The 20386-nt window shown below is 48.8% G+C and overlaps 1 protein-coding gene across 1 annotated transcript in view; it reads left to right on the forward strand.

Annotated features, from left to right (window-relative positions):
• Positions 1–20386, forward strand: part of GRM2 (glutamate metabotropic receptor 2) — a 74873-nt gene that overhangs the window by 46863 nt on the left and 7624 nt on the right. The window contains exons 3-4 of the mRNA XM_037905633.2: positions 8014–8851; positions 16834–17897. Coding sequence (XP_037761561.1) covers positions 8014–8851; positions 16834–17897 — 1902 coding nt within the window. The remainder of the gene's footprint in view (positions 1–8013; positions 8852–16833; positions 17898–20386) is intronic.

Consider the following 20386-nt stretch of genomic DNA (forward strand, 5'->3'; position numbering starts at 1 on the left):
GGATGTTAGCTGCCCACTGATGGGGACAGTCATAAAGAGCACAAGCTTACAGACAGCCTCGCTGCAAACTAAGCGACCCAGGCTCTGGCAGTGCCTCGCTGTGCAATGCAAAACAAATCACTTCCCCTTTCAGGGGCTTGGTTTGCCGACCTCTAAAATGGGGACAGCAATCCCTGCTAACCTTACCTTCATTTGTTTTTAGCATCACATGAGCTGGAACCAGCAAATTGTGTGGTAGGGCCCAGCTCCTCAAAGGTACTTAGGTGTCAACTCCCAGGAATGTTAGGCACCTAAATACCTTTGAGGCTCTGTGCCTCGCTCCCTGTGTGACCACACAATCTCAATATCCTGCATCCCATCTCTCCTTCTGGTTCTAACATTCACTTGTAGCATGGCTCACATTCGATTGTAAGAGGGTAGGGACTGCATTTCCATATGCTTTTGTGCATTGCCGAGCACCATCAGGCCTCAGTCCTGATTGGGACCTTTGCGTGGCACCATCATTATGAACATTAATGACTTGCCAATGCCTGGACAGCTTTCTGGAAGTGCCATCCCTTGACCTTCAAGCATGTCTGTTACAAATTGTGAAAAAGGGCTGTTCTCAAGAGTTCAGAGAGCCCATTGCTAAATTGCAGCATGCAGGGAGTTCCAAAGGGTGTGGATCTTGCTGGACTGGGCAAAGGATACCCAGCTTGTGTTAGGTATCTCCCCCTTCTACCCAACTCTAGAAGTGCCAGTCGCCAATTCTGGGGTAACAGATGGAGCAGAGGTGGATAATGGGGCCATAAACTGGTCAAATGGGTCTGATGAGAAGAGGGGAAAGTGGAGAACCCATCAGAGCCCCATCTGCCCAGGATTCAGCACACGTGAGAGCTGGAGGGAGCCACTGAAAAGCAACAGGACGGTGCCCCACTGGAGGTCACCAGTTGGTGTCAGCCTGCCAACTCCCTGGAGACTGTGGCTGTTGCGTGGTGCCGCTCTCTCTGCAGGCTCTGAGGATGTTAATGGGAGGAGGCAAGGGTGGGGTTCTGCTGAACCAGTTGGCAGTAAGAGGAAGTGCCGCTGACCCTTGTCACATGACACACTGAGTGTTGCTTGCAGAGTATCTGTCCTTCCAAGTAAGATAAGGAAGGCCTCCCCCAGGTGAGGCTCTGAGTTCTCCTGCCAGATCAGCAAAGGTCTGTCCTAGGTGCCTAGGTACAACTTGGATATCTGGGTAGCTCCCACATACCTGGATACCTCCAAGATATCTCAATTCCTCCCAGATGTCTAGCCATCTCCTAGGGACAGCCAAATGCTCAAGTACCTCCCAGATGTCAAGATAGCTCCCAGCTGAGTTTGGGAGTTCTACCTTCTCACAGTGAGGAGTTGCCTTCTGCATTTTAATCAGGACTGGTATAACCTGGCGCGATCCCAACTTGTGCCTAACAGGAGTCGGAGCCCACTGGAACCAGAATGTGATTGGCGGACTGTGGGCCTGAGCGCTGTGATCATTTGGCAATAGGACATGACAGGGAGTGAATTGTTCTCCATTAATTTGCACCTTGTGTGCCTACGGTCAAGTGCCTCCAGTGACGATGCCTGGTGTGAATCAATGCAGGGTAATTCCCAGTCTCTTGTGCCTTATTGCCATGAGGAGTTTAATAGTCTGTTAAAGACATATTTGTACATGTTAATTAAGCAGCGGAGACTTCCACATCATCGGGGGCTGAGAAACCGGCCCCAGATACCAGCTCTTGCTAGCCAATCAGCTCACAGCCTTCCTCTCGCCTGCCTCTTTGACAGTCTGTATTTTTAATAGCCTCATTAGTGTGGATTTTTCCCCTTTGAAGGTAATGAGAATTGCTGCAGAGCATCTGGAACAAGCGGCCAGCGCGAGCTGTTTGGAGGAGGGAGGAAGGGGCATGCGCCAGCCCTTGTTCTCATCTCAATGATTGGACGCATGCAGTGGAATATTCTGCTCTGGCCCATTGTTTTTTTCATTCTCCTGCTCTTTTCTCTTCATCTGTCTGGGCTGAGAGATGCCCGCGCCGCACCAGCTCATAGGTGAGACTTTTGTAGGGTGGAAGTATTCTGAGATGAGTTGCTGGTGCTCCGCCTCTCTCAGCATTTGGCCCCTATGTACATATTCCAATTCCTGAGGCAGACCTGCCTGGTCTTGCACGTTCTGGGTTCATTTACAGGCAGTTTTTATAAAATCTCTCGCTCTGACAGAGAAGGATTTTGCGGTATTTCAGCAGGAGGTTTAATATCTCACCTCTGATGATGTTGCTGTTGAGATTTCACTCCAGGCTCAGCCTGGCCGAACCATGCAATGGCCCAGCCTCTGCAATTCCTCTTACCACCTGCTGGCGTGACTTCTCTCTAATCATTGGCAAGCAGCGGGTGTGTTGGGAAGAAAAGCAGGGCCCCAAGTCAGGCAGGGGAAAGGGTTCCCAAGAGGGGAAAGGCCAAACCTCCTCTCTGGGAATTCAGTCCCCACAACCATCCCATCTGCTCATGAGGGAAGAGGTAGAGGAGAAATCCCCAGGAATGCACTGGGACTAGAAACCCATTTTGGAGTGTGCATGAGCAGTGTTTGCTGATCCTTTGGGTCTAGTCTTAACCCCTCATGGACAGACTGGGATTCCATGGTGCAAGGGAAATGGGGGTGGGAGGAACACTGGGAAGTGGAAAGCATCACCCTCCCTGCGAAAGCTGGTGGTCTCGTCGTGCCTCCCTGCCACCTTGGAAGTCTGATGGAATTCAGCTGCAGCAAAACATCTCGCTGACAGCACACAGTAATGCCTGAGGTCCAGGGTCACTCATACGGTTGCCGAATCCTCCAGGATTGTCCTGGAGTCTCCAGGAATTAAAGATCATGTCATGTGATGAAACCTCCTTGAATATGTTCAACCAAAATTGGCAACCCTACACTGGGGGATTAATGTCCAGTGCCCAGGATAGTTTGCTTCTGGTCATTCATCTCAGCAGGTCATCTCGTCCCTCGTGGTCGGAGGCCAGCAGTCTCGCTATGATGGAGCTATATTTTACGTAGCTATTATGTGATTATGCTTTCTGAGAGGGATGCTGTGGAACAGTGCCCTCCCTCTCCTGCCACCAGACCACATGGTGAAGTGGGAAGTAGCTGCCATTTTCATAGCCTTGGCAGTAGGTTGGCATGAAGATGCACGAATGTGGAAGTTCTGGAATGCAAACTGCCTTGGGGTCCTTCTGAGCATGGAAGCCCCCCTTGAGGTCACTGGACATGCCCATGCAGAGGGCTGGCAGGATTGTCCCTTCTCCATGCCACCTTGGGCACTCCCAGAAGCCATCCTGGGGCAGGAGCTCTAAGAGGCTGTGGTCATGGAAGATGTGATCATCTACCTTTAAACCCATCAGTCTTTCTACAAGTGACCTACCTGTGCATGGCACACTGGCACACAGTAGAGTCAGGTCCCTGCTCCAATGAGTGTGCAGTCTCTGTTAGACATGATACAGCGAGGGATCACGGTAGCCAGAGGGACTTCAGTTTGAGTTCCCATCTTGCTGCAGGACATTGAAACAAAACAAAGTCATTATGTCCATTTCTTCCCGGCAGCCGCCCTTTTGCCAGGGTCTTGGATGTACGGCTTCTTGCTCTAGGGTGCACCTTTCCTGTTCCAGATGTGAGGTGGTGGGTGTAGGTGACGGCTGTGATTGGACGTCACTGATACAATGTTACACCATGCCAGTGGGCATATCAGGTGACAGAGCCAGGAGGGCATTTGAATCATACACATTAAAGACCCACTCTGATGGCTGAGCGTGGGAGGTTTTTCATCAATAACAGATGGTGCAACCAGGAGCCTTGACTCCTGAAGAGCAAGGAGCGCCTGCATACAGGAAGGTCCCTCCCTCTCTATGCCCATACGGTTCTCCTTTTCTTTCTGCTGCCAGCTGAAGATCTGTGAGGCCCTCTGTGGTGTTTTGCCTCATGTGTCACCCAGGACAATGCTGTCATAAGTTCTAGCCTGGCCTCTTTTTAGCCTTTGTCCAGCAGGTCAAAATCATTGTATCACAATGTCTTGGAATACACCCTATCGTAGTGTGCTGGGGAGGTGCCCCCACGCTGAAATTGCTTTCAATATTTCAGAATGCTTTTCAAGTTTTAACATCCTGTATGTGGAGAGAGAGCCCCATGGAAATCGGGACAGGAGGCGACCTCACACTGATGTCAGCCAACCCCCCTTGCAATATCAGCTCTGTAGTGTCCTCCCCAGCTACTTAGTGTCATTGTGCCAGGCTAGCTCCCTGCTTACCTCCCCCAAACACACCTGCCTGCTTTGCATCAGTCCTGTGCCAGGAATTGTGAGCAGGCGCTGGGATGTTAGAGGGATGCATGGGCTAAGCGCACATCTGAGCATTCTAGCTCTGACGCTGGCATTGACTCTTTACGTGGCCTGAGACAAATCCCCGAATCTCTCTCAGTTGTCCCACCTGTAAAATGATGGGGATCAGGATAATACTTCGCTGGAATCTTCTCTTATACGTAGACTGTCTTTTTGTTCTGTGCTTGTGCAGCACCTAGCACAATGGGGTTCTGGTCCATGACTGGGGCTCGTAGGCTCTACAACAATACAAATAATTAATAATAATAAATTACTGAATGCTTGCAGAACACTTTGAAGATTATGATGTTCTGTTGTGTTCCCTGCAGCGGAATCTTCTGCTTTTGCAACTGAAGCAGTTTATTTTCCCCAAAAGAGAGCAAAATATGAAATATTAAAACCAACCAAAATCAACCCAGAAGAAGCCACCAGCTCAGGATAATGCTACTCCTTCAGAAAGCTGGAAACCACAGTGCAACAGGAGCGGAGACTGGAAGGAAAAAAACATCCAAGTCACTCAAAATAACAGACATATGTGACCTTCACCCTGACAATGAACACGATGTGACTTGTAGGGAAAGCCTGACAGGTTATCACCCCTCTAGACTGCTGATAATTATCTTCACATCTAATGTTTGAGGTGGAAAAAGGTTTATTGTTCTGAAAATATTTTGAAAAGAAATAGCAGGAGGCTCATGCAGCCCTGCTACAGGCATCGTTACGTCGATAGAACGGTCGGGAAGTGGAAGGCTATGATTGGCTACTGGACTCAGAGAACTCTGAAGGGTCTCACTTTCAGCCAATCAAAGCTCTCTAGCCTTCAGCATCCCACATGCCGCTACCTTTCTGACATCTCACTGGGGTTGTTCACGTTTCCATAAAAGTGACCCTGTAAAAATGGCATGATGAGGGGAGTTCCATGGTGATTGTCACAGTTGTTTGCCTGGTGTCCTCATCTGCATCATCCCCATTATGGAGTCCTCACAGGGGGCTGATGATGGACTCTCGGACGTGGCCAACTTTGCCCTTAGTCACCAGTCCAGGTTTGCCGGCCGGCTTCTCCATCAGGTTGGGGAGGGACGGATACTAGGTTTCTTCCTTCTTCTCTGTCTCATAGGGCGCATGTGTGGTTGGATGTGGCTTCACCAGCTGTGGCAAAATCTTTGTCCAAGATATGCTTAGACTGCACCGTTTCTGGACACTGGGCTGTGGTACATCCTTCTCCAGCATGCATGGTCCTTGAGCCTCCTTCAGCTTAGCTTCAGCATCCAGCTGAGGAGAAACCCAATTGTTTTCTTCAGATACTTCAGGAATGAAGCCATGACTCCCATCAAGGGCTGGAATTTTATAACTGCAGACGCTCCACTGTGCATGAAAAATACAGGTGCATAATCTCCATGTGCAATTACACTGACTATGCACAGTTGTGACAACTTTTGTGTCTGCAGTTGCTGTGACTGCACATCCACGCGGGAATGAGAAATGGGATTGCATGTGTGAAATTGTCAAGATTCAGGGCCTAATTGGCTCCGTTTACAAGTCAAAAGTTGATTTTTCCAAACTCTGCCTGGTCCTGAAAATCCAGCTGGGTTCTTTATTCCATCGTCGCCAGTAACAAAGGTGCTGTTGTTGGAATGTAGTGATAGTGCAGGGGACGCTATATGAGGCCAAATAGAACCCAGCTCACACTCCATCACTGAACCATGGTGGCTCTCAGGCTTTGACTACTGGAGAGTCACCCGTTGGGGTGGCGGAGAGTCATCAATAGATGAGTCGCAATTCTTACGTCGTGAACGTGCATCAAGCGGTGGTGACACTGCCTCGTGATGTGATGTCACCACATAGACTGATGCAATGTGAGAATGCCGAGGGTCTAATGCAGTGGTGCCCAAACTTTTCCTGTCGCGCCACCCCTTACCAGTAATGGAAGCTGTCTGCATCCCCCCCCTCCATTACTGCACAGTTGGCTCAGCAGAGGAGTTTGGGTTGAAAGCAGCGCTGTAGGATGAACTGGGAATGGGGGAGGAGCTGGGGCTAGAGGTGGAGCTGGGCTGGGAGTGGAGCAGAGGACAGAGTTGAGCTGGGCTGGGGCTGGAGCTGGGCTGGGGATGGTGTAGGAGGCAGAGTGGAGCTGGGCTGGAGGTAGAGAGGGAATGCGGGCAAAGCTGGGCTGGAGGCGGAGATGGGCTGGGGGCAGAGTGGAGCTGGGACTGGAGCTGTGCTGGGGGTAGAGCGGGGACCACTGGTCTAATGCCTTTCTTTCCTTTCTGGTCAGTGGGCTTGGCAGGTGAGTGGCTCTTTGGGTCTGTGGAGATGTAGAGACATGAATGGCCATCGTTGCCATGAGGGGTCTCCAGGGCTAAGAGAGAACCATGCTTGTATTAGAATCAGCCTATAATGACGAGGAGGCACTCTGGGCTCAGAGCCATTGAATAAAAAGGGCCACTTTTACAGTCACATTTCTGACCTTACCTGCGCTTTAAAGGAAAGCACAGTGTTTAATGCCTAGGAGAGTGAGTGGCTCTGCTTGGAAATCACTACATCTCCGGATATGTGCCTGAGATGAGCAGATTCCTGAAAGTTTTGTGTCTGTTGCCTCTACCTCTCTTAGTGAGACAGGCTCCAGGAGCAGAAACCCAATGTAAGGGCTAACTAATTGCCCATAGTAATGTCCTTTTACAGCTGTCGATGGTATTGCAAAATTATTATTGTATGGACTGTATCTGATTTCTGTGGTCCTGGCCTGTCTCATTCCTAAATTAATACCTGTGAATAGAGAGCAGGACACAGTCAGCACCCCACCAGTGGGCCCCCATCCCACGGCTAACGAATGGGTCACACTTCACAATCAGGGTCAATACCTTACGGAAGGTTAACAAAGCATTCATAGACCTTGGACTAAATGGTTGACCAATTGTTAGAGTCCAACAGGTCAGTAGGTTGCTAATGATCATGGCTTAAAACCATCTGTGTATAAAACACCTTCTAATGATGTGCTTATAACAACCTATATAACACATAATACTCAGATCTGTAACATAATTCTGACATCTATCAATCCTTTGTATGCAAACCATTTATAAATGTACCCTTAGTATAAAGTGTACCCAAAGAAGACATATCCTATCCATCCCATTTCTAATGCACCAATGACTGTGGAATCTGGGCATCAGAGATCCTCAGATATAGGCATTTCTACCATGTTCATCACTGTGTTATCTGAGTGCTTATAATCATAGAAATGTAGGGCTAGAAGGGACCTCAAGAGGTCATCTAATGCATCCCCCTGAGCTGAGGCAGGATTAAGTATACCTAGACCATCCCTAACTGGTGTTTGTCTATCCTGGTCTTAAAAACATCCATTGGGATTCCACAAAAATTCCTTAAGCAACCTAATCTTATACATTATGAATGTTGTTGACTACATCTGGCCCTCTAAGGACAGAATATGGAAGGTCCAATGAGGAGCCTTAAAGGAGAAGTTTTCTCTCCTCTAACCCTTAAAGGACCAGCTGTAGTTATTTCCCAGGAAAACTGCTGGGACATCTCACCAGGTCGATAACACTCTCTTCAGTAAATGGAGGCAGGATGCTCTGCCTCTCTCTTGCTCCCATGTACACCGTGTAACCGCACCCATTCCTTCTTTCCCCCTTCGATCCAGGTGGCCAACCTGCTACGACTCTTCCAGATCCCGCAGATCAGCTATGCCTCCACCAGCGCCAAGCTCAGTGACAAGTCTCGCTACGACTACTTTGCCCGCACCGTCCCGCCAGACTTCTACCAGGCTAAGGCCATGGCCGAGATCCTGCGCTTCTTTAACTGGACCTATGTCTCCACAGTGGCCTCGGAGGGTGACTATGGCGAGACTGGCATTGAGGCCTTCGAGCTGGAAGCCCGGGCCCGCAACATCTGCATCGCCACCTCCGAGAAGGTGGGACGCTCCATGAACAAGAAGACCTTCGACGGAGTGATCAAGGCCCTCCTGCAGAAGCCTAGCGCTAGGGTGGTGGTGCTGTTCACCCGCAGCGAAGATGCCCGGGAGCTACTGGCAGCTGCCCAGAGAATCAATGTCTCCTTCATGTGGGTAGCCAGCGATGGCTGGGGTGCCCTGGAAAGTGTGGTGGCGGGAAGTGAGTTGGTGGCGGAGGGGGCCATCACCATTGAACTGGCGGCCTACCCCATCCAGGAGTTCGCCATCTATTTCCGGAACCTCAACCCCTACAACAACAGCCGGAACCCCTGGTTCCGGGAGTTCTGGGAGCACAAGTTCCAGTGCAGCTTCCATACCCAGGACTGCAGCCGGCACTCGCTGAAGACGGGCAAGTTCGAGCAGGAGTCCAAGATCATGTTTGTGGTCAATGCTGTGTATGCCATGGCCCACTCCCTCCATAACATGCACCAGGCATTGTGCCCCAATGCCACCAAGCTGTGTGACTCCATGAAGCCAGTTAATGGCAAGAGGTTCTACAGGGACTTCATGCTCAATGTCAAGTTTGACGGTAAGCCCAGGGCCTCAATAGGGATTGGTGGCTGAACTGAAGGGGTTGGGATGGAACGGGCAAGGGAAATCAGAGGGCTTAACTAGGAGTACTCAAAGCCTGGGGATTTCAACTGGTCACCTCTGAGCCAGACAAGCCAAACTTGCTGAGCACACTGGGTCTGTGATTCCTCACATGATGAGGTCCTTGCCCAGAGTCCTTTGGCCCAGGAGTTCACACGCTTCTCCTACCTCTTGATGATGGTCTCTGCCAGGCTGGTGGCATGAAACCGCTGCATCAGGTGTCATGATAACGTTGCACCGGGACACAAACATTGCTGCACGAGTGCGTAGTTAGGGTCTCAGGTTTCAGATTGGTTGAACGTTGTGTTTGAACGTTGTGTTGGGTTCAGCTTCTTCTAATTTTCTGAAGAATGACCGACTAACTGGAAGGGTTATGAGACCATTTTCTTCAGCTGACCATCAGCTTCCCAGGCACCTTGGGCCGGTGCAACCTCCATTATTCCTTTCAATAATCTGTTTGAATTTTTAATATTCAGCACCAAAATATTTGTAGTAGCTGATCACATATTTTCCTACCAGCTCTGCTGTTCCTCTGGGACATCTGTCTAAACAATCAGTTCCAACAGCAGTTCTGCTAGGCCAGTTGAGCCTGGAGAATTGGCCAGTCACAGCTCTTCTTCCTTAGATTCAGCATTCTTGTCAGAGGCAGAGCAGTCAGATATAAGTCAAAGCAATTTAAAACTGTTCAGAGGCTTTATTCTGACGAGACTACATTGTATTGACCCTGTGTACAGCGGAGTCTTACCCCTGATGTATCATTTGTAAGAAACTCTGGAACACTGGTTTAAGATGTCACAGAAACAATGAGGACTCAGTCTATTCCAGTCTATTCTCCTTTGCGTTCTGGGTTTTATTCAGTCACAGGCAGCTAGGAGAAAATGGTGCTCTCTACAGGACTGACCTGCTCCTGAGATGGGCATTATACTGGCACACCATGAAGGCCTGCGCTTGCTGGATGGAGGAGCCATCCAAGTGTTCTCCTCCAGGCCAAACTGATTAGATACCTGGTAGGATGATTATCACTCTATCACTTATCCAGCCTCCATCACTGTCATATCTGGCAGCATACAGCCCTTACTATAGCTATCCTCACCACATCCCGATGAGATAAGGAGGAGCCCATGTGTGATGGGTTCAGTCACAGAGACCCCTTGGGACTGTCACCTGATGTGCTGAAATTACCTCTGAGCCCATTTTCCCTGCTAGCTTGGGACTTCCAGAACCCTGCCTTGTTAAGTCAGACCCGCTAGCCTGCTGCAACACAGACCCAGGGTCTGGACCATTCTCCCAAAGCTGCAGACTTAACTGAAAATAGCTTAGCAGGTTACCTGTCTCCAGCACCCAGACACCCAGTTCCCAATGGGATCCAAACCCCAAATAAATCTGTTTTACTCGGTATAAAGCATATACAGGTAAATTCTTAAATTGTTCACCCTCTAAAATACTGACAGAGAGATATGCACAGCTGTTTGCTCCCCCAGGTATTGATCACTTACTCTGGGTTTATAAATAAACAAAAGTGATTTTATTAAGTATCAAAAGTAGGATTTAAGTGGTTTCAAGTAAAAACAGACAGAACAAAGTAAGTCACCAAGCAAAATAAAGCTAAACATGCAAGTCTAAGCCTAATACATTAAGAAACTGATTACAAGTAATATCTCACCCTCAGAGATGTTCCAATACGCTTCTTTCACAGGCTATACTCCTTCCTAGTCTGGGCCCAATCCTTTCCCCTGGTACAGTACTTGTTAGTTTCAGATGACATCTCAGGTGGTAAGCAGGGATTTTCTTATGACTGGCAGCCCCTTTTGTCCTGCTCCACCCCCTTTTATAGCTTTGACACAAGGTGGGAATCTTTTGTCTGTGCTTGTCCCCACCCCGCCACATCAATGGAAAAGTACAAGGATTAAGATGGAGTCCAGTATTATGTGACATGATCACATGTCACTATAAGACCCCTAGTCTCCATTCTTCCTGGGTTGGCCCACACTGTACACAGGAAGGTTTGCAGGTAAATAAACCATTTACAACCAATTGTCTGGGTCAATGGGAGTCATCAAGATTCTAAACCACCATTAGTGGCCCACACTTTGCATAATTACAATAGGACCTCAGAGTTATACTTCATATTTCTAGCTTCAGATACAAGAATGATACATACATACAAATAGAAGGAATATATTCAGTAGTTTATAACCTTTGTTATGATACCTTACAAGAGACCTTTTGCACAAAGCATATTCCAGTTACAACATATTCACACTCATAAGCATATTTCCATAAAACACATGGAGTGCAACATCACACCATGCATCTCCACATAGTGAAATCCTTGCTGATCTTAAACACAAAAAAGAAGCTTACAAGAAGTGGAAGACTGGACAAAATGACCACGGAAGAGTATAAAGATATTACTCAGGCATGCAGGAGTGAAATCAGGAAGGCCAAATCACACTTGGAGTTGCAGCTAGCAAGAGATGTTAAGAGTAACAAGAAGGGTTTCTTCAGGTATGTTAGCAACAAGAAGAAAGTCAAGGAAAGTGTGGGCCCCTTACTGATTGAGGGAGGCAACCTAGTGACAGAGGATGTGGAAAAAGCTAATGTATTCAATGCTTTTTTTGCCTCTGTCTTCACAAACAAGGTCAGCTCCCAGACTACTGCACTGGGCAGCACAGCATGGGGAGGAGGTGACCAGCCCTCTGTGGAGAAATAAGTGGTTTGGGACTATTTAGAAAAGCTGGATGAGCACAAGTCCATGGGTCCGGATGTGCTGCATCCGAGAGTGCTAAAGGAGTTGGCGGATGTGATTGCAGAGCCATTGGCCATTATCTTTGAAAACTCATGGCGATCGGGGGAGGTCCCGGATGAATGGAAAAAAGCTAATGCAGTGCCCATCTTTAAAAAAAGGAAGGAGGAGGATCCGGGGAACTACTGGCCAGTCAGCCTCACCTCAGTCCCTGGAAAAATCATGGAGCAGGTCCTCAAGGAATCAGTTCTGAAGAGGAAAGAAAAGTGATCAGGAACAGTCAGCATGGATTCACCAAGGGCAAGTCATGCCTGACTAGTCTAATTGCCTTCTATGATGAGATAACTGACTCTATGGATGAGGGGAAAGCAGTGGACGTGTTATTCCTTGACTTTAGCAAAGCTTTTGACACTGTCTCCCACAGTATTCTTGCCAGCAAGTTAAAGAAGTATGGGCTGGATGAATAGACTATAAAGTGGATAGAAAGCTGGCTAGATTGTCAGGCTCAATGGGTAGTGATCAATGGCTCCATGTCTAGTTGGCAGCTGGTATCAAGCAGAGTGCCCCAAGGGTCAGTCCTGGGGCCGGTTTTGTTCAATATCTTCATAAATGATCTGGAGGATGGCGTGGATTGCACCCTCAGCAAGTTTGCAGATGACACTAAACTGGGAGGAGTGGTAGATACGCGGGAGGGTAGGGATAGGACACAGAGGGACCGAGACAAATTAGAGGATTGGGCCAAAAGAAATCTGATGAGGTTCAACAAGGACAAGTGCAGAGTCCTGCATTTAGGACAGAAGAATCCCATGCACCGCTACAGACTAGGGACCAAATGGCTAGGCAGCAGTTCTGCAGAAAAGGACCTAGGGGTTACAGTGATGAGAAGCTGGATATGAGTCAACAGTGTGCCCTTGTTGCCAAGAAGGCCAACGGCATTTTGAGCTGTATAAGTAGGGGCATTGCCAGCAGATCGAGGGATGTGATTGTTCCCTTCTATTCGACATCGGTGAGGCCTCAGCTGGAGTACTGTGTCCAGTTTGGGGCTCCACACTACAAGAAGGATGTGGAAAAATTGGAAAGCATCCAGTGGAGGGCAGCAAAAATGATTAGAGGTCTGGTATACATGACTTATGTGGAGAGGCTGAGGGAACTGGGATTGTTTCATCTGCAGAAGAGAAGAATGAGGGGGGATTTGATAGCTGCTTTCAACTACCTGAAGGGGGGTGCCAAAGAGGATGGAGCTAGGCTGCTCTCAGTGATAGCAGATGACAGAACAAGGAGTAATGGTCTCAAGTTGCAGTGGGCGATGTTTACGTTGGATATTAGGAAAAACTTTTTCACTAGGAGGGTGGTGAAGCACTGGAATGGGTTACTTAGGGAGGTGGTGGAATCTTCTTCCTTTGAAGTTTTTAAGGTCAGGCTTGACAAAGCCCTGGCTGGGATGATTTAGTTGGGGATTGGTCCCGCTTTGAGCAGGGAGTTGGACTAGATGACCTCCTGAGGTCCCTTCCAACCCTGATATTCTATGATTCTATAGTCCTGAGGGTGCTAGGTGTGGCTGGAAGGCTGGCATATCAGCCACTAGTTGTCCTGAGTTTATTTTCAAGACACGTTGCTCCATGTAATCTTCCATGCGTGTTCAGGGGCCAGTTCTCAGGTATACTGGTGTGGGCAGCAACAGCTCCGTGAGTCCGCCCCCTCTCCAGCTAGAGCAGAGCTGGATACATCAGCCCTGCTCCCAGCCCCAGCATAGGGGACAGGTTGGGCGCAGATCAGGGGCATGGCTAGTCTCTGCTTCCCAGGGCCCAGTCTGGTGTCAGTGGAGCTGCTGTCCAGCATAACTAGGGCACAGTTCCCCTCTCAGTAATCTTATGAAGAGTAACGGGAGCAGGCTTGCCAGAGAACCTGTATATACTTCATCTCCCAGCTTGGCAATCAAGAGACCACATAGCGGGAGAGAGATTGCAGACTTACCTATATTTGATTTCATATATAAGCAGCCTTGGGCTGTCATGCTTATGTCAGGGAAGTTAGTGCTGCTTAGATGAATGTACTGTATTATCGGTCTCCTTGGGGAGGAATCTCATGGAGATAAATGTACTATTTTCATGTGACGTGTTTAATACCAACTTGAGATAACAGCAGAGGTTGGGGAGTGAACTGATTGTCAAGTTGAAAGGATGTACTTAAGCGAAAAGGAATATGCATGCTATTGTTAGGTACTATAATATTATAAAGGGGTGAATATAAAACCAAGGCACGCTGGGGGGAAAAGTCGTTGAATATTTGCTCAAATCTGAAAGTGAATTTGGATTTATGTGTGTTTGTGACCCTTTTGTGTCCCCATTCTGGTAACATCTGAGTGCACCTTTACTAGTGCAAATACAGCAAGCAAATTTTAGCTTGAAGGCTGGAGCAGTCACTGAAAACAAATTCCAGGTGGTATATTCAGTTGTAAAATTAACAATGTGCAATTCATATTGTCTTTGGTTAATAAGTCATGTGGCATAGTATATGTTCCCTGATTGGACAGTTTATATAACTGACCAACAGCATGAAATGTGAATATTCAAATGTTCGCAATGTAACTTCCATATCTAGCTTTAGTTACAGACTCATAAATTAGTGACATAACTTTACAAATTGCACATTACAGATTACATTGCCGCATTTGTAATTGTGCAACCTACAGGCTAAGAACTATTTGCTGAAGGAAAATTGTGAATGGTTCTGAAAATATATAGCTTTGGTAATGTTGGGATTTATTCGTGGACAGAAAAAGAAGTCAATTTGTTTGAAGAAATTACTTGTGAATTATTTGCTCAGCTCAAATCAGACGTGCCATTGTGGCTTTGCAATATGGTGGGGAAATGAGATTGTTAACTCAAATACATTAATTAACATGTTAAACATCACTTAGCATTTAGTGTGGGCAAAGGCAGAGATTTAGTTGGTTGAGGATATTGTGTGATCTAATTGTTACCCTTCTGCCAGGTGGAGCCAGCAGCAACAAGGGCTGGGTTCAGTATCTAGGGGTTCCTTTTCAACAATACAACACAAACTGGCTTGAGCCCCCACCCAGTGACCTGGGACAATTACACACCACCCCCTGGGCACCTCTAGGAGGCAATACTTCCCCTCTCACAAGCACAGAGTCTGAGTGTAGCAAAATAAAAGGAGGGAATTAACTCAGCATTAATTTGGGAAAACACCTCAACTAGGGTTCATAAACAGAAACCATGAGCAAAAGACCCACCCCCAAGTAAATTGGGCAGTGTCCTTTTCCTCTCAGGATCTTAAGTCCAGCAACCCAAGAGTCCCTTTAACATGCCTGTCCCTTCTCTGTACCCCAATCACAGTTGCTGTCCTTGGTCAGTGCAGCCCCAGAGTTCAGAGGTTCATCCACAGCGTTCACCTCCCACCCTGTGTGAAAGGCAAGGGGGATAAGGAGGCACCTTACACGATGCACTGCTCGGGCACTTGCTCGTTGTCCCAGCGGCCGATTGCCACACCTGTGTGGAGCTCTGCTCTGGCCCTCTCCACCAGCTTCTCTGCTGGCTGCTTGCCACACATCTCCACCAGCTGGCCTGCTGGTCGCACCTCTCCATCAGCCACCCTGCTAGCCACTTACCACACCTCTCTGCCACCTGCCAACTCACCAAGATGTCTTCAGGTCTCCCCCCACACACACTTAACACAGCTCTCAGTGATTTCAGCTGTTAGTGGGGGAGCCTCACTGGTGGTGCACACTGGGCAGTCTCTTGCAATAGAGACACTGTCCCAAAGTACGTCTAATACCTAGGTATCAGTGCTTTTCAGCTCTGCAGTGTGTAAAAAAAACTCTCAGTTGAGTCTAAATTAGATCTTTTATTATACCATGGAGAGAGGAAGGGTCAAATGGTGTCTAGGACACTTAACCAGGACCCACCCCATCAGGTACAAGCACCTATCCCCATTCTCACTCAACTCATTGGGCTTTGGAACCCAGGTTCCCTGCATAGCAAGTGCTGTTCAGTTGAGGGTGAGTCCCTCCATCGGGGTATGCCAGGTACAGTTCTGCTGCCCTCAGTTCACACAACAAGGATAATAACGCTTCGTTACTCCTGCCCCAATAACAAGGAGACTGGGTATCCAACACCAGCCACAAGTGATCATTTGGGCAAGCAGTCCCATCATGCTGAGCACCTAGGCAGGGTGGATGTGTCCATGCAAACAAGATCAGCTTGTGAAGCCTTTTTCCACAGCTCACCACTCGATATCAGGGGAGAGCTCATCCTGATTCTGCTTACATCATTAACGACTTCTAAAATGTTGGTCAAGGCAAAGCAAGTTGTGCTTTAGCACACCCAGAAGTGAGGTTGGGCTCCCGCATAGGTGAGATCTGCACTTGGAGCTAGGTGTCCCCCACACTTATGCTAGCGCTGATCGAGGTAGTGCACTAAAAATACAAGTGAAGCCATGGTGGCATGTGCAGTGGTGAGCGGTAGCATGGGCTAAGCTGTCACTTGGCCCCCATTGGTATGTACTCAGGGAGGCTAGCCCGGTGCCACTTATTGCTGCTGCCCATGCCACCATGGCTATCCTTGTATTTTTAGCACACTAGTTCAATAAGAGCTGCCATGAGTATGTCTATGCAAGCTGCAAATCACACTGCCAGTGCCCCGTGCAGATATAGCCACAGTCCCTATTGGGACCTACTAACTCATGTTAAAACTACACACTGACTTATCTTCACTAGAATCTTACCTCCTATTAATGACCACATGAGATACTTAGGACACACCTTTTATCCCAGTGAAGATGCACCCTAAAGTTTCCCTCTCCTCATTAACGCATCCATGTAGCACATGCTAAAGTGCTACTCCCTTTGTCTTGCCTCAGGGTTTGGCAAGACAAATGTTAATTAGGATAGGTCTGCCTGGCAATCACAGGGTGTGATGGCAGCTGGTGCAGACAGCCCTGAGCTAGCTTTGCTCTAGCTAGTTGGAGTATCGGGAGCAGTGAGTCTGGATAACATGAACTCACAGCACTCTTTTAAATCCTAGTCTAAACACGCCCCCTGAGGGAGGGTGGATGAAATGTGCCATGTTCCAATCTGTTGAGCATGAAACCCACTGGAAAAAAGCCCAACTTTCCTATACATTGAATCTCTCATCCTTTTCCTCCTCACCCAGCTCCATTCAGGCCAGCAGACACCAAAGGCATCGTTCGATTTGATCGCTATGGTGATGGAATCGGTCGTTACAATATCTTCAACTACCACAGAGTGGATGGGAGATATAGATACCAGAAGGTGGGCTACTGGGCAGAAGGGCTTACCCTGAACACCACCCTCATCCCTTGGGTGAAGACCTCTGTTCCTGTGTCCCAGTGCAGCGACCCCTGCAAGAAGAATGAAATGAAGAGCATGCAGCCGGGGGACATGTGCTGCTGGATATGCATCCCATGCCAGCCTTACGAATACCTGCTGGATGAATTCACCTGCATGGACTGTGGTCTAGGGTACTGGCCCAATGGTACCCTGAATGGCTGCTATGAGCTACCACAAGAATACATCCGCTGGAAAGACGTCTGGGCCATTGGGCCAGTTACAATCTCTTGCTTGGGTTTCCTCTCCACCCTCTTTGTCTTTGGGGTCTTCATTAAGAACAATGACACTCCCATTGTGAAGGCCTCAGGTCGCGAACTCTGCTACATCCTCCTCACTGGGGTCCTGATGTGCTACAGCATGACTTTCATCTTCATTGCAAAGCCCTCCACCGAGGTCTGCACCCTGCGGCGCTTGGGGCTTGGAACCTCCTTTGCGGTCTGCTACTCTGCCCTCTTGACCAAGACCAACCGGATTGCTCGGATCTTCAGTGGGGTGAAGGAAGGGGTCCAGCGCCTGCGCTTCATAAGCCCCACCTCACAGGTGGTCATCTGCATGGCCCTCATCTCCTGCCAGATGATCATCGTCATCATCTGGCTCATGGTGGAGACCCCCGGCACGGGGAAGGAGACGGAGCCTGACAAAAGGTACATTGTCACCCTCAAGTGCAACAACCGCGACTCCAGCATGCTCATTTCACTGACCTACAATGTGCTATTGATCATCTTGTGTACAGTCTATGCCTTTAAGACCCGGAAATGCCCTGAAAACTTCAACGAGGCCAAGTTCATTGGATTCACCATGTACACCACGTGCATCATCTGGCTGGCCTTCCTGCCCATCTTCTATGTGACCTCCACCGACTACCGTGTAAGTGATCCCCGCTGAGCAGAGTAGGGAACGGGAGGCCAGCAGCCTGGCTAAGTCCACTGGATTCCAGGGTCCTGCTCCTTGTTCAGTGGAGCTGGAGGTAGAGGGTTGAGGGTAGGTCCTGGACACTAGAAGACCAGCCTGCAGGTGGGAAAGCTGCCTGTGCAGATGAACAGAAGGGCAGTTGTCATAATTAAATTAGATCTGAGGACACTCTGGATTGTGGTTAAATGCAGCATAGCAGGCTGCTAAGGGAAAGGAGGAAGGGCGTGTGCCTCTGAGGGAGGCAAATGGGAGAACATGGCTGGTAGAACATAATGCAGGCAAGTTCTGTGAAGGTTCCTTGCTATTCCATTCCTGGGCCTCCATACCTGCCTGCCAATAAATCCTGATCCTGACCTGCCGCCCCCCTGCTATTCCAGCACTGGGCCCCACACACAACCCTGCCAATGCCCTCCAGCCTGACCTGCTGCCCCCCTGCTATTCCAGCCCTAGGCTCCAACCCAGCACTGCCAATGACCCTCCATCCTGCCCTACTACCCCACTACTATTCCAGCCCATGGCCCCATACACACCCCTGCCAATGCCCCTCCAGACTGCCCTGCCATCCCCTACCCCCAATGCCAATGGTGGTTGGCCTTGTGCAGGACTCAAAGAGGACTCAGGGACCAGACCAAGACCAACACATTGGTTCCTCCTTTATTTGTTAATCTAAATGCTCATTAACCAGAGTCATCATTCAAGGTGACTGATTTTCCAGCAGAAATTGCAAACCAGAAATCTAGAGGCTGTAAAAGCATGTCTGGGGAGGCTGTGCCGGACTTAGGCACCAAGTGACACCCCGGGGAGCAAGGGGCACTCAATGTCTGAGAGACCCACATCTCCTAGCCCAGTTCCCCCTCTCTGGCAGCTCTGCAAATTCAAAGGCTGAGCCAGTGGGGAAACACAGCATTAGTCCCGCTCCTAGAATGGATTCTGCCTGAGAAGCGGGAAGTGTCTAACCCCATTACTGATCACTGGGCTCATTGCTGTAGTCTCTGACCTACAGGAGCTGGTAGTCCCGGAAAACGCTGAGGAAATGTGTTTGCTCTTGTATTTCTGTAGACAACCAGCAGCACCTAGTGGCAGCTGAGATGAACATTAGAGAGTTGTACAGTGCCTACCAGAGTCCTGTCCGCCACTAGCCACTCTTCCGTAGAGAACAGTTTGAATGATGTACATTGGAGAAACACTTTATAATGCTGTTGCGTGGCAGGGAGGTCTAGTGTGCAGAGCAAGCAGCAGGGAGGCAGGAGACCAATGGCATTTTGGTATGTATAAGTAGGGGCATTGCCAGCAGATCGAAGGACGTGATCGTTCCCCTCTATTTGACATTGGTGAGGCCTCATCTGGAGTACTGTGTCCAGTTTTGGGCCACACACTACAAGAAGGATGTGGACAAATTGGAAAGAGTCCAGCAGAGGGCAACAAAAATGATTAGGGGACTGGAACACATGACTTATGAGGAGAGGCTGAGGGAACTGGGATTGTTTAGTCTGCGGAAGAGAAGAATGAGGGGGGATTTGATAGCTGCTTTCAACTACCTGAAGGGGGGTTCCAAAGAGGATGGAACTAGACTGTTCTCAGTGGTAGCAGATGACAGAACAAGGAGCAATGGTCTCAAGTTGCTGTGGGGGAGGTTTAGGTTGGATATTAGGAAAAACTTTTTCACTAGGAGGGTGGCGAAGCACTGGAATGGGTTACTTAGGGAGGTGGTGGAATCTCCTTCCTTAGAGATTTTTAAGGTCAGGCTTGACAAAGCCCTGGCTGGGATGATTTAGTTGGGGATTGGTCCTGCTTTGAGCAGGGGGTTGGACTAGATGACCTCCTGAGGTCCCTTCCAACCCTGAGATTCTATGATTCTATGAGACCTGGCTTCTGATCCAAGTCATTTCTCCTGCCTGTAGGAGGGGAGTAATGATACTGCCTTACCTTGATGGGGTGGGAGGTAGGCAGTGACGCTTTTTGAGAGACAGCATAACCAGCAATGTCTATCGCTAAGGTTGTCTGACCCCTTCTGTTACAAGACCCTGCTTTCAGTTGCTTGCAACTTTGCCAAACTTTAGCTCGCTGGGGTGAAATTTCCCATGCTGGGCGTCTGCCTCAGGCTGATTTTTTGGGGTGAAAGTTGCAGCAAAAAGGTTTCAGCTGTTCCCAAGACCGAGATGAGGAAAGATGGGCTGGCCTTGCTCTTGTTTAAAAAAACCCCGCACATGCATTTTGCTCGGAAGTATAGCACCTCCATGCATTGGTGCAGGGACTTGAAAGGGGGCAGGGAAGTCTCTCCACTGTCATGGCTGTGCTTTTTTTGCCACCTCTGTGAATATTTGCTCAGATTTGGCCAAGTTATGAGCCTCTGAACATTTCAGTTTCCATATGCTCAGCAAGTCCATCTGCGCTGAGCATGCTCCAGCCCAGGGCCTGAGCGGAGCAGGAATTGCTTTGCAAGC

This window comes from Chelonia mydas, chromosome 7, assembly GCF_015237465.2.
Source record: "Chelonia mydas isolate rCheMyd1 chromosome 7, rCheMyd1.pri.v2, whole genome shotgun sequence".
Taxonomy (NCBI): domain Eukaryota; kingdom Metazoa; phylum Chordata; order Testudines; family Cheloniidae; genus Chelonia; species Chelonia mydas.